Raw genomic sequence first — 12,295 nt, forward strand, 5'->3', positions numbered from 1 at the left:
GTTCCATTTATTAAAGTGGCCAGGGATTTCAAGTCTATGTATATAGGCAGCAGCCTCTAATGTGCTAGGGATGGCTATTTAACAGTCTGATGTCCCAGCTTTGATGCATCTGTATTGACCTTGCCTTCTGATGGATAGCGGGGTGAACAGGCAGTGGGATGGATGGTTGTTGTCCTTTATAATCTTTTTGGCCTTCCTTTGACATCGGGTGCTGTAGGTGTCCTGGAGGGTAGGTAGTTTGCCCCCGGTGACGCGTTGGGTATACCGCACTACCCTCTGGAGAACCCTGCGGTTGCGGGCGGTGCAGTTGACACACCAGGCGGTGATACAGCCCGACAGGATGCTCTCAATTGTGCAACTATAAAAGTTTGTGAGGGTTTTAGGTGCCAGGCCAAATTTATTCAGTCTCCTGAGGTTGAAGAGGCACTGTCACCACACTGTCTGTGTGGGTGGACCATTTCAGTTTGTCAGTGATGTATACGCCAAGGAACTTTAAGCTTTCCACCTTCTCCGCTACAGTCCTGTCAATGTGGATAGGGGGTGCTCCCTCTGCTATGTCCTGAAGTCCACGATCATCTCCTTTCTTTTGTTGAGTGAGAGGATATTTTCCAGGCACCACACTCCCAGAGCCCTCACCTCCTCCATGTAGACTGTCTCGTCATTGTTGGTAATCAATACTGTTGTGTCGTCTGCAAACTTGATGATTGAGTTGGAAGCGTTCTTGGCCACACAGTCATGGGTGAACTGAGATTACAGGAGGGGGCTAAGCACGCACCCTTGTGGGGCCCCAGTAGTAGGTAAAAATCTGTCATTCTGCCCCTGAGCAAGGCAGTTAACCAACTGTTCCAAGGGGCCAAAGACATGGCTGTTGATTAAGGTAGCCCCCCCCGCACCTCTCTGATTCAGAGGGGTTGGGTTAAATGCGGAAGACACATTTTGGTTGAAGGCATTCAGTTGTACAATTTACTAGGTATTTCCCTTTCCAGTGTTGAGGATCAGCGGAGTGGAGGTTTTGTTTCCTACCTTCAGCACCTGGGGGCAGCCGTCAGGAAGTCCAGGACCCAGTTGGTTCAAGCTTAACGATGAGCTTGGAGGGTACTATGGTGTTGAATGCTGAGCTATAGTCAATGAACAGCATTCTTACATGTGTATTCCTCTTGTCCAGATGGGATAGGGCAGTGTGATGGCGATTGCATCATCTGTGGATCTATTGGGGAAGTAAGCAAAGTGAAGTGGGTGACAGGTAAGGTAGAGGTGATATGATCTTTGACTAGTCTCTCAAAGCATTTCATGATGACAGACGTGGGTGCTAAGGGGCGATAGTAATTTAGTTCAGTTACCTGTGCTTTCTTGGGTACAGGAACAATGGTGGCCAACTTGAAGCATGTAGCGACAGCAGACTGGGATAGGGAGAGGGAGAGATTGAATATGTCCATAAACACAGCAGCCAACCTGTCTGCGCATGCTCTGAGGACGCGGTTAGCGATGCCTTCTGGGCCGGCAGCCTTGCGAGGGTTAACACGCTTTTAAGAAAAGGCCCTATGAATCAATGTCAATAAATGTGAAATATGTCCATTCCTGTATGGCGTGTATGTATGGGGCTCTTTTTCATTATGTATGGCGTGTATGTATGGGGCTCTTTTTCATTATGTACTGACCATTTCAAACTATATTTGTGACTTCAGAACAGACAAGCGTCTCTGTGAACCGTGCCCATCACACCTACATTACGCCTTATTTGGGCACAGGTGACCGGAAGTATCTAATTTGATGGCGGCGGGATGAAAGGCTCAAAGACGTGCAACAACGTAGGCAACATCATTTTTCTACCTAGCTCTGACGAAATGTCGGTTTTTAATAGTGATGGAGTTTTCAAAAGCCACTACTTTCAACTTATTTAATTTTTAAAGAAGACATCCTAACTGGATCTACCAATGCCAAACTCCATGGACGACCGTCTGCGCGTGGTGGCGGTGATACACGCTTTGAAAGCATCTGGAGTTCGCGTGAAAAACTGGAAGAACTTATTGAATGGGCCATACACGAGCGACCCTGTCAGACAGGTAACCAACAAGGCCAATATGTTTTCTCAACAATCAATCTCAATGCGTCAATAGAGCATGTTTTCCATTGTCCACAACACGATATGCTGTCACAGACTTTTGATTACTTGATTGATTACTGTCAAGGTCACGTTTCTTAAATATTCAAATGTACTTATCATAATTTGCAAACTACCAGTGTTGAGGTATTGATTTGTTGTAGAAAGCCTTTTTAGCACATCACCATGATTTGTTGTTGATGGATGTCTTTCAGGAGAACCAATCTAAATTTGCTTTTGGTCGGGACCTGATATTGCTGCCACAGTGTGATTTAACTGATTTGAGTGGGACAGTGCCAAAGTATGTGAACTTGAGTTGTATGGTTGCTTTAAATACAGTCATAACTGGGAGATGTGATAAAAGAATCTAACAAAATCTAATGTGGCCTATTCTGATTACAATGAACAACTGAAAGCCCAACGTTTTGGTTGGTCATGACTTAACTTCCATTTGAGTGATCTAACTATTCCATAGGTTCTTGGTGGATGCCTGTGAATTTTTATCCCAGCATCTTCATATTGAAGGGCTGTTTCGAAAGACCGGGTCGTTTAGTCGGATGCGAGCTCTGAGGGTGAGGCGGCACAGGAGGGATGTGCAGGAATGTACATTTTCTTACCTCCATGGGTCTATCTTTTCTATGTTGACGCTCTACCTCCTCATGACAGGCTGGCCTGGAGCAGGGGGAGCCAGTCTTTTCTCTGCCACATTCAGCCACTCTGCAGCCCTGTGATGTGGCGTCTCTTGTGAAGCAGTTCTTACGGGAGTTGCCCTCGCCCCTCATCCCTATGGATCTACAGGTGCCACTGTGTCGTGCACAGGGCTTCGACGAGGAGGAGGGTCGGCAGGAGCAGGGCGAGGATGGAGCTCTTCTTCTCACAGCCCTGTTCCCCCCGTCGCATTCACGGGCCCTCCGATACTTCTGCACCTTCCTGAGACAGACGGCTCAAAGGTTTGTTTCCAGAAGTTCAGGAGGACTTCTTCTTTTATCTGGGCTAAGAGAGCGGGAGGTCTGTGTCTCTCTGTGCCTAAGTTTCTCCATCCTCTCCTATCACTCACATTCACTAGATGTAAAGAGAATCGTATGGAAGTGGGCAATCTGGCTCTTGTGATTGCACCCAATCTGCTACATTGTCCAGCTGGGGGCTCTAAACTGACCGCAGGTACAGAGAGACGACTGCATAGACAAGCAGCAGTGATCAAGAAACTCATAATACATGCTCATCGCATTGGTAAGTTTAGAGAAATATACATTTGTATAGTAGCTGATGACGGATGTTAGGTTTAAAGTTGATACTAATTTCACTCTTCTATGTCCCCAGGTGTTGTCCCCCCTTCTATTATGGACATGGCAACAGTAGCAGAGTCCTCCACACCCCCAGTTGATGGGGGGAGGTTTCAGGAGAGGGCAGGACTTGGTGTGTATAGACTTTTAGGACATCAAAGGAGGCGCAGTGTTGGAGGTGAGAGTTTTGCAATGACTGGATAATGAGGTTTATACTGTGATAATAATTTCAGAATAAATACGTTGCTGGAAAATGTATGAATTCAATTCAGATTATTATATTTTTTTGCTTGATCTCTCCAGAGATATTTGTGGATGCTCTCAGTAAATTGAAGACGGGCCGCACTCACACTGACCTTTTACATCCCCCAGACAGTACGTGCATAATGTTGTGGTAATGATGTGATTTTTGCTGCTTGTTAACTGGTTGCAAAGTTCAAATGCTGTTAGTAAAAAGTGATGCAGAAAGGATTGTCGTCAATAAGGGCCAATCAGTGTGTTGCCTCTGACTTTATAACCTTGACCTCACAGGCCAGCAAAATACAAAGACCGCTCACCACAACACACCTGAATCACCAATCACATCTAAACGAAAGTCGACTGAAGATCCTGTCCCTGATGTCGAGAGCTCTGCTAAAAAAAGGTACTTGCATTTAACTGTCTTTAAAAAATAAATACATACACACTACCGTGCAAAAGTTTGGGGTCACTTAGAAATGTCCTTGTTTTTGAAAGAAAATCACATTTTTGGTTCATTTTAAGATAACATCAAATTGATCAGAAATACAGTGTAGACATTTATTGTTGTAAAAGACTATTGCAGCTGGAAACATTTTTTAAAATGGAATATCTACATAGGCGTACAGAGGCCCATTATCAGCAACCATCACTCCTGTGTTCCAATGGCACGTTGTGTTAGCTAATCCAAGTTTATCATTTTAAAAGGCTAATTGATCATTAGAAAACCCTTTTGCAATTATGTTAGCACAGCTGAAAACTGTTGTTCTAATTAAAGACGCAATAAAACTGGCCTTCTTTAGACTAGTTGAGTATCTGGAGCATCAGCATTTGTGGGTTCGATTACAGGCTCAAAATGGCCAGAAACAAAGACCTTTCTTTATCTAACACAACGTGCCATTGGAACTCAGGAATGATGGTTGCTGATAATGGGTCTCTGTACGCCTGTGTAGATATTCCATAAAAAATCAGCCGTTTCCAGCTACAATAGTCATTTACAACATTACCTATGTCTACACTGTATTTCTAATCAATTTGATGTTATTTTAATGGACAAAAAATGTGTTCTTTCAAAAACAAAGACATTTCTAGGTGACCCCAAACTTTTGAACGGAAGTGTATATTTTGATGAACCACGTCTCTGAGATTTTTATTTTAAATGCTTTATGGAGCTAATATTATCCTTCTCTGTATACAGACGCTCAATCCATGACCTTAGAGAAGAAAACCAATCCATGAGCAAACAACCCTCCAATGGTCACGTATTTATAGCCTGTACTGCAGTATAGCTTTTAGTCAGTGGCATAAGATACGGTATGAGAAGTTCTATGTTTTGATTGTCCCAGCAGATTTCGAGGCGGCAGTCGGCCAAAGCCCTACCCGTAGTCACACTTCTGTCCTGAGTGGAGTGGAGGGCAGTAGGGAGCACGAGCGCTCTGTCACTCTCACTGCCCCAGAGAAGAGGAGGAATCACAAGAAAGATTATAAAACATCAAACAAGTTAATCTAAAACATCATAAGCATTGATTCTAGTTCTTCTATTTAACCCTTGTTTGTCTATCGCCTTGTTTTTGTGTCTGACTGTGTCTGTGTTTCCCGAAGGCATCCGGTGCAGGAGGACAAGGCTCATCGAAGGACATCTCTTAGATTCTTCAACATGACAGTCTGGAGCAGCCCTGTAAGTCTGGCGCTGTCCAATATTCTGTCCTAACACTGGGTCTTCACGTTGCTCATGCTTGTCTTTTGACGCTGAGCTCTATTGTTGGACTTATCTACTTTCTCTACGACTTTATTCTCAGGACCCTTCCCCCACATCCATTGGGAATGACACTGAGAATTGGATCATGGGCAGTATATTGGTCACTGATGGTATGACTGAAGCATCCAGCTCTGAGGTTGGACCATCCAGGATTCCTGTCATAATGACTGATGGTATGACAGGACCATCCAGGATTCCTGTCATAATGACTGATGGTATGACTGGACCATCCAGGATTCCTGTCATAATGACTGATGGTATGACTGAACCATCCAGGATTCCTGTCATAATGACTGATGGTATGACTGAACCATCCAGGATTCCTGTCATAATGACTGAACCATCCAGGATTCCTGTCATAATGACTGATGGTATGACTGAACCATCTAGGATTCCTGTCATAATGACTGAACCATCCAGGATTCCTGTCATAATGACTGATGGCCCAGGGCAAGGTTTATATTTTTTAAAATATTTTTTCAGTTACATCCATGTATCTACATGTTAGTCACTTAAATACTCAATGTGACATTTTATCTGTATTCAGTTCTAGTGAGGAGTGAAGTGGAGGATGACCCTGATCTGCCAAATTACAGCTTTGCTGAAAATCCCGATCACTTCCTGGATCTCGCGACATTGGCCTCACCTTCCAGGACACAAGCTGGGGAATCATGTGAATGCTCTGGTGTCAAGTTGGAAACCGAGACGATAGTGGAAACCGTTAGACAGTATGAAACAAACCATGTATTGAGGGATCCAGAGCAGGTTGGGATAAAAGAGGACCCTGACGACGTGGGTCTAAGCAAGAAGCAGTCAGAAGTGGATATATCTGTCAGTCAGAAGCCCCGTCACCCTCGTCGCTCCATCAGTATGCCAGAGGTGGCATTGGACCAACTGAGGATTCAAGATGAAATTTACAAGAAAGAGAAAACAGATTGGATGATCGAGAAAGAAGATGGAGTCTCTGGGGACACACTTCAACTGCCGGTGAAGAAAGAGAAGATGACAGAGTCAGGACTGGGTTTTAAGAGGACACACATGTCTGTAGCAGAGCGCATCAGGCGCTTTAACGCTCTGACAACGCTGCTCCGTAACCCCAGGGTTCCTCCAAGGCCCCCTGAACCTCAGCTCAATGATGTCCTGCATGAGAGTCAGCGGGAGGGGGGTCAGCGGAGCGTTGTACGTCTGCGCCGGCAGGGAGCACGGCGGTTTGGACGCTCCATCAGTCATGATGGTGTTCCCGGACCGTGGCCAGGACAAGCCTCTAAAAATCATCAAGAGGTGCCAGTGGTTGTTCAAAGCCTCAGTGAGCCAGTCCTATGTCCACCTCCAGAGCCAACTCCTAGTGCTTATCAATTTGCCCAAGAGGGACAGTTTGAAATCCAACATACTCCTCAACTACAACAGGAACACCTCATGCAGACCATCCAGGATTTGTGCGCTCCTCCGTCACCCAATCCAAAGCAGAACAAGGACTCCTGCCAAGTGACGTTTAAAGAATCACAATTGAATCTCAAAGAAAGACAATTGGAACCGGTGGAGGAACAACCTAAGGAGTCAGAGCTACATGATCTGCTGGAGATGCACTTGAATACATGCAATCCAAAAGAGGAGCAAGACAAACACCTCACAGTTCCAATTCAGGTGAATAGACCGTTTCTGACCGACACGGTCTTAGATGGTCCACCTCAGACCATGGCCCCCCTACAGCAGGAGTCCAAAAGTACAGAAGTCAAATTCCCTCTCCATTTTCCAACGAAGCCCTCCTCTCTCTCTCAAACAGAAACATGCTCTCCCATTCCCAGTGGACCCTCTCCCACACCAATAGACAGAACATCAACTGACCTCTACACTGCACACTTGGTGGCTAACTGCTCCCCTTTCTCTGTCACGACCTTTGGCTTTATAGAGATAGACATGGGGGTCAGTGAGAGTGATGGGGGTTCTCTCCCCGTTGAACTCTCTCCATCACCAGCCTTGCAGTTCAAGCTCCCGGCCACCAAGAGACGCTACAGAGACTCGCCCTGCTGGCCCGTCCATGAGATTAGCATGGCCACAGGGGACCCATTGCAGATCTGAGGGGTACAGGACAGACTAAATGGTACTCCGTAACTAGCGCATTGGTCTTGAGTAGTAGGGTTTACAAATGGGAAAATAAGATCACTCGCACAAAGAATGCCATATGTTTTTTTAATATATTTTTTAAATGTAATTTTCTGTTATGCCAATAGGTTATCCTAGAAAAGTAGTATTTTAAAGCGGCAGTCAACAGTAGAACAATAACAAAGTGGCCTCCCTGTTTCGGTAAAAATCTGAGGGATGGGGCTGGAGAAATGTAACCACTCTCAAATGTATCGACAAAGCTATAGATGCAAGGCCTGCCTGTCCATAATATAACAATTATAGTTTTAACCATGTATTGAGACTAAATTGTGTTTGTTTACATTGTTTTTCAAACATTGGAGTAAAATAAGCTTATTTTGGGTTCTGATGGTGTACAAATGTTACTAAGCTGTCAATCAATGGGTAAATATCATTATATCAAGTAAATTATATTATGTAGCAACTGCTGATTGCAGATTTTATTATTGTGAAGTTGCGTTTTACATATCTGACTATATAATTTGTGTAAGTGTATGTATTTCAGTTTGAATAAAATGATTTATTTTAATATTTTGATGTATTAATTGATATCAGATTAGTCTATCCCTCTTAGTAAAATTAGAGGTGTTTTCCTGATTTGTTTAGAGGTTGACTTCATTTTTCTGACCTAGTAGGTAGCAAGGTTTAAAAATCTGTGTATTCACAAACCTGTTGCAGACCTCACCAATGGCAATCCCTTTGGGTCTAATGCAACGACACTAACGTTTTAGGCGATGGCTTGGTCACTGACACATATTGTAGATATTTAAAATCGGACACACGTTTACCAGTACATTTGTTAATATGGTACAACAATTCTATAGGACTTCGTAAAGGTGGCACCATGTTTTACAGTTCGCTCCACCCACTTTTCCCTTGTCATGTTGCACGGAGCAAGGAGTTAGTAAACTGTCACTCTGTCTCATAACACAGCCATTGCCACTGAACCCACATTGTCCTTCAGTACGCCCACACGCAGACAGACGCTGGGAGTGAGAGAAAAGAGGTGGGAGAGAGACAGCGAGGCTTGCTGAGGAACAACCAGGGAGAATAGAGTGATAAGTTATACATTAGAGGATGGCGGAAGGAGGAGATGGAGAGGAGGAGATTCAGTTCTTACGTACGGTGAGTGATGCTGGACTCCTTTGGCTCTGTTCGTTTCGATTGTAACTGAAAAAGGCTGTGAGAGAGAAACCATACTGCAGTATAACTACGATAAGTTGCCTTATCTTGCCGTAGGCCTAATGTGTGACTTTGGTGTAACTTCTAGTCCAATGCATTAACTTCCATACGTTTTGATAGTGGCTTCCCTTTGACTTTGGAAAGACCAGATTGACATGGACAGATGCTGGGCTTGTCTGCATTGTTATCTATTTTTATACCAGAGCAGCTTGAAATGTTACTGTTTGGGAGTTGGGCAGTTTGCTGGGTGCCAAGTAACAGCTGACGCTGGCAAATAGAAACGCATGAAAACGAGGGGTAGTAATACAAAAATAAAAAACGAAGAATGACGAACATAAGATGTAATGGGATGCGGAATCAGATTGACTATCATATTGGATTTTACTTTTAGGTGCAGTAATATGGGTTTTCAGACATATCAGGTCATGAGGTGGCAGCATGATGGAAAGGAGTGGTAGGTTACGTTGGTGCATCGGCGCATTTGGTCCAGTCAAGAGAAGGCATGTCTTCACAGCAATTTAGTGACAGACTACAGCACATTTTGAGACCAGCATGATAAAGATGCTGATTTCCACACTGTTCGTTTTCTGAATGGCGAAGATGTATTGTGTTAGACACCTTTTCCTAATGGTGTGTTGTGACCTGTTCTTAGAATGAGTTCCGTCTTCAGCTGTACAGTAATTACAGACTGGTCTGCTTGTGGAGGGTTAGACCATTCATACCACTGACCCAGTGCGGAGAGACACTCTCGCACCACGTCTCACTGAACCTCTGGGGACATGGTGGAGCAGAGACAAGAAAACCTTTACCCCATCAGTTTTCTCACAGGGACCGAAGGCCTCGGATGACTCAAGCATGTCGCATTTCATATCTGTTATATTAAGATACACCGAGAAGCGAGTTAGTGGAAACAAGTATAACGCTAAGCACTGATATTTTTGGGAACAGGCATTGGCATACTGTATTAGAGACTGTACACATTATTTTCAACGTGAATATATCTCTCTCTCAAAGACTACCTGTAAGCTACATAGAATGTACAATCACAACAAGGCATTGACAAAGAGCATGGCATGCAACATGCCTTTTCTGAAAAAGGCTCTCCTGTTTCGATTGAGGCAGAGCTCTTTTCCTCATTAGGGACTCCCATGCTGACGTGAGGCTGAATCACATTTCAAAGGCACGGTTTTTATATAACATGTATTGCTGTGTCAAACCTGACTGATGCCAGGCAGAGATGGAGTGTTGTGTGTACTTGTCGAGGTATTATTCACCACCAGAGCAGAACACTTTCTTTTTATAGTGCCTGCTGCATATAAAGAGCTTTGTCCTACATTGCCTCTCTGCTTTGTTAAAGGCCCAGAGCAGCTGTTTTTATATCAATATCAAATATTTTTATGGGGTAACAATTACAGTGCCTTGCGAAAGTATTCGGCCCCCTTGAACTTTGCGACCTTTTGCCACATTTCAGGCTTCAAACATAAAGACATAAAACTGTATTTTTTTGTGAAGACATTTTTTCCCATTCCTCCTTGCAAAACAGCTCGAGCTCAGTGAGGTTGGATGGAGAGCATTTGTGAACAGCAGTTTTCAGTTCTTTCCACAGATTCTCGATTGGATTCATGTCTGGACTTTGACTTGGCCATTCTAACACCTGGATATGTTTATTTTTGAACCATTCCATTGTAGATTTTGCTTTATGTTTTGGATCATTGTCTTGTTGGAAGACAAATCTCCGACCCAGTCTCAGGTCTTTTGCAGACTCCATCAGGTTTTCTTCCAGAATGGTCCTGTATTTGGCTCCATCCATCTTCCCATCAATTTTAACCATCTTCCCTGTCCCTGCTGAAGAAAAGCAGGCCCAAACCATGATGCTGCCACCACCATGTTTGACAGTGAGGATGGTGTGTTCAGGGTGATGAGCTGTGTTGCTTTTACGCCAAACATAACGTTTTGCATTGTTGCAAGAAAGTTCAATTTTGGTTTCATCTGACCAGAGCACCTTCTTCCACATGTTTGGTGTGTCTCCCAGGTGGCTTATGGCAAACTTTAACCGACACTTTTTATGGATATCTTTAAGAAATGGCTTTCTTCTTGCCACTCTTCGATAAAGGCCAGATTTGTGCAATATACGACTGATTGTTGTCCTATGGACAGAGTCTCCCACCTCAGCTGTAGATCTCTGCAGTTCATCCAGAGTGATCATGGGCCTCTTGGCTGCATCTCTGATCAGTCTTCTCCTTGTATGAGCTGAAAGTTTAGAGGGACGGCCAGGTCTTGGTAGATTTGCAGTGGTCTGATACTCCTTCCATTTCAATATTATCGCTTGCACAGTGCTCCTTGGGATGTTTAAAGCTTGGGAAATCTTTTTGTATCCAAATCCGGCTTTAAACTTCTTCACAACAGTATCTCGGACCTGCCTGGTGTGTTCCTTGTTCTTCATGATGCTCTCTGCGCTTTTAACGGACCTCTGAGACTATCACAGTGCAGGTGCATTTATACGGAGACTTGATTACACACAGGTGGATTGTATGTATCATCAATAGTCATTTAGGTCAACATTGGATCATTCAGAGATCCTCACTGAACTTCTGGAGAGAGTTTGCTGCACTGAAAGTAAAGGGGCTGAATAATTTTGCACGCCCAATTTTTCAGTTTTTGATTTGTTAAAAAAGTTTGAAATATCCAATAAATGTCGTTCCACTTCATGATTGTGTCCCACTTGTTGTTGATTCTTCACAAAAAAATACAGTTTTATATCTTTATGTTTGAAGCCTGAAATGTGGCAAAAGGTCGCAAAGTTCAAGGGGGCCGAATACTTTCACAAGGCACTGTAAGTACCTTACTGTTCTTTTTTTTGCCCATTTTAATCCAAAACTCCATCCCACTACAACAGGCTGAAATGTCATGCAGTCTTTTCAAACAGCTCTCACACTAAAATGGCATTATTAGCAATTTCACAGTAGTATTCCAACTTCAAAATGTGGAAATATACACTGAGTATACAAAAAATTAAGAACACCTGCTCTTTCCATGATAGACTGACCTATGGTCCCTTAATGATGTCACTTGTTATATCCACTTCAGCCAGTGTAGATGAAGTGGAGGAGACAGGTTAACGAATGAGATATAAGCCTTGAGGCAATTGAGACATGGATTGTGTGTGTGAGACATGGATTGTGCGTGTGTGCCATTCAGAAGCTGAATGGACTAGACAAAAAAATGTATGTGCTTTTGAACGGGGTAAGGTAGTAGGTGCCAGGCGCACCGGTTAGTGTCAATAACTGGGGGCGTTTCAAGCGTTCTACAGGGATGCTGGCCAATGGTGACTCCAATGCTTCCCACAGTGGTGTCAAATTGGCTGGATGTCCTTTGGGTGTTGGACCAACCCAGCAGAGTTGCATTTCTTGACACAAACCGGTGAAGCCTGGCACCTTCTACCATACACCGTTCACAGGCACTTAAATCTTTTGTCTTACCCGTTCACCCTCTGAATGGCAGACACACACAATCCATGTCTCAATTGTCTCGAGGCTTAAAAATCCTTCTTTAAGCTGTCTCCTCCCCTTCATCTAGACTGATTGAAGTGGA

The 12,295-nt window shown here is 43.9% G+C and overlaps 2 protein-coding genes across 10 annotated transcripts in view; both read left to right on the forward strand.

Annotated features, from left to right (window-relative positions):
- Positions 1 to 1,715: 1,715 nt before the first annotated feature.
- Positions 1,716 to 8,051, forward strand: LOC110534054. Of its 3 annotated transcripts, XM_036990463.1 has the most exons (14): positions 1,716 to 2,063; positions 2,317 to 2,402; positions 2,577 to 2,673; positions 2,768 to 3,051; positions 3,168 to 3,331; positions 3,422 to 3,562; positions 3,688 to 3,759; positions 3,916 to 4,027; positions 4,820 to 4,878; positions 4,971 to 5,121; positions 5,224 to 5,299; positions 5,421 to 5,679; positions 5,752 to 5,835; positions 5,928 to 8,051. In XM_036990463.1, the coding sequence occupies exons 1-14, from the start codon at positions 1,935 to 1,937 to the stop codon at positions 7,457 to 7,459; spliced, it is 3,246 nt and encodes a 1,081-aa protein (XP_036846358.1). In that variant the 5' UTR covers positions 1,716 to 1,934; the 3' UTR covers positions 7,460 to 8,051. The 3 variants fall into 3 exon arrangements, with proteins under 3 accessions (XP_036846358.1, XP_021474377.1, XP_021474375.1); XM_021618700.2 differs by having other exon boundaries at positions 1,717 to 2,063; positions 5,421 to 5,835; XM_021618702.2 differs by lacking the exons at positions 2,317 to 2,402; positions 2,577 to 2,673 and having other exon boundaries at positions 5,421 to 5,835.
- Positions 8,052 to 8,204: 153 nt separating this feature from the next.
- The window catches only part of LOC110533121 (ryanodine receptor 1), a 72,769-nt gene continuing 68,678 nt past the window's right edge, over positions 8,205 to 12,295 (forward strand). For all 7 annotated transcript variants that reach the window (XM_036990456.1, XM_036990457.1, XM_036990458.1 and 4 more), the window contains exon 1: positions 8,205 to 8,647. In XM_036990456.1, coding sequence (XP_036846351.1) covers positions 8,600 to 8,647 — 48 coding nt within the window. In that variant the 5' untranslated portion in view covers positions 8,205 to 8,599. The remainder of the gene's footprint in view (positions 8,648 to 12,295) is intronic.

This window comes from Oncorhynchus mykiss, chromosome 10, assembly GCF_013265735.2.
Source record: "Oncorhynchus mykiss isolate Arlee chromosome 10, USDA_OmykA_1.1, whole genome shotgun sequence".
NCBI classification, from domain to species: Eukaryota; Metazoa; Chordata; class Actinopteri; order Salmoniformes; family Salmonidae; genus Oncorhynchus; species Oncorhynchus mykiss.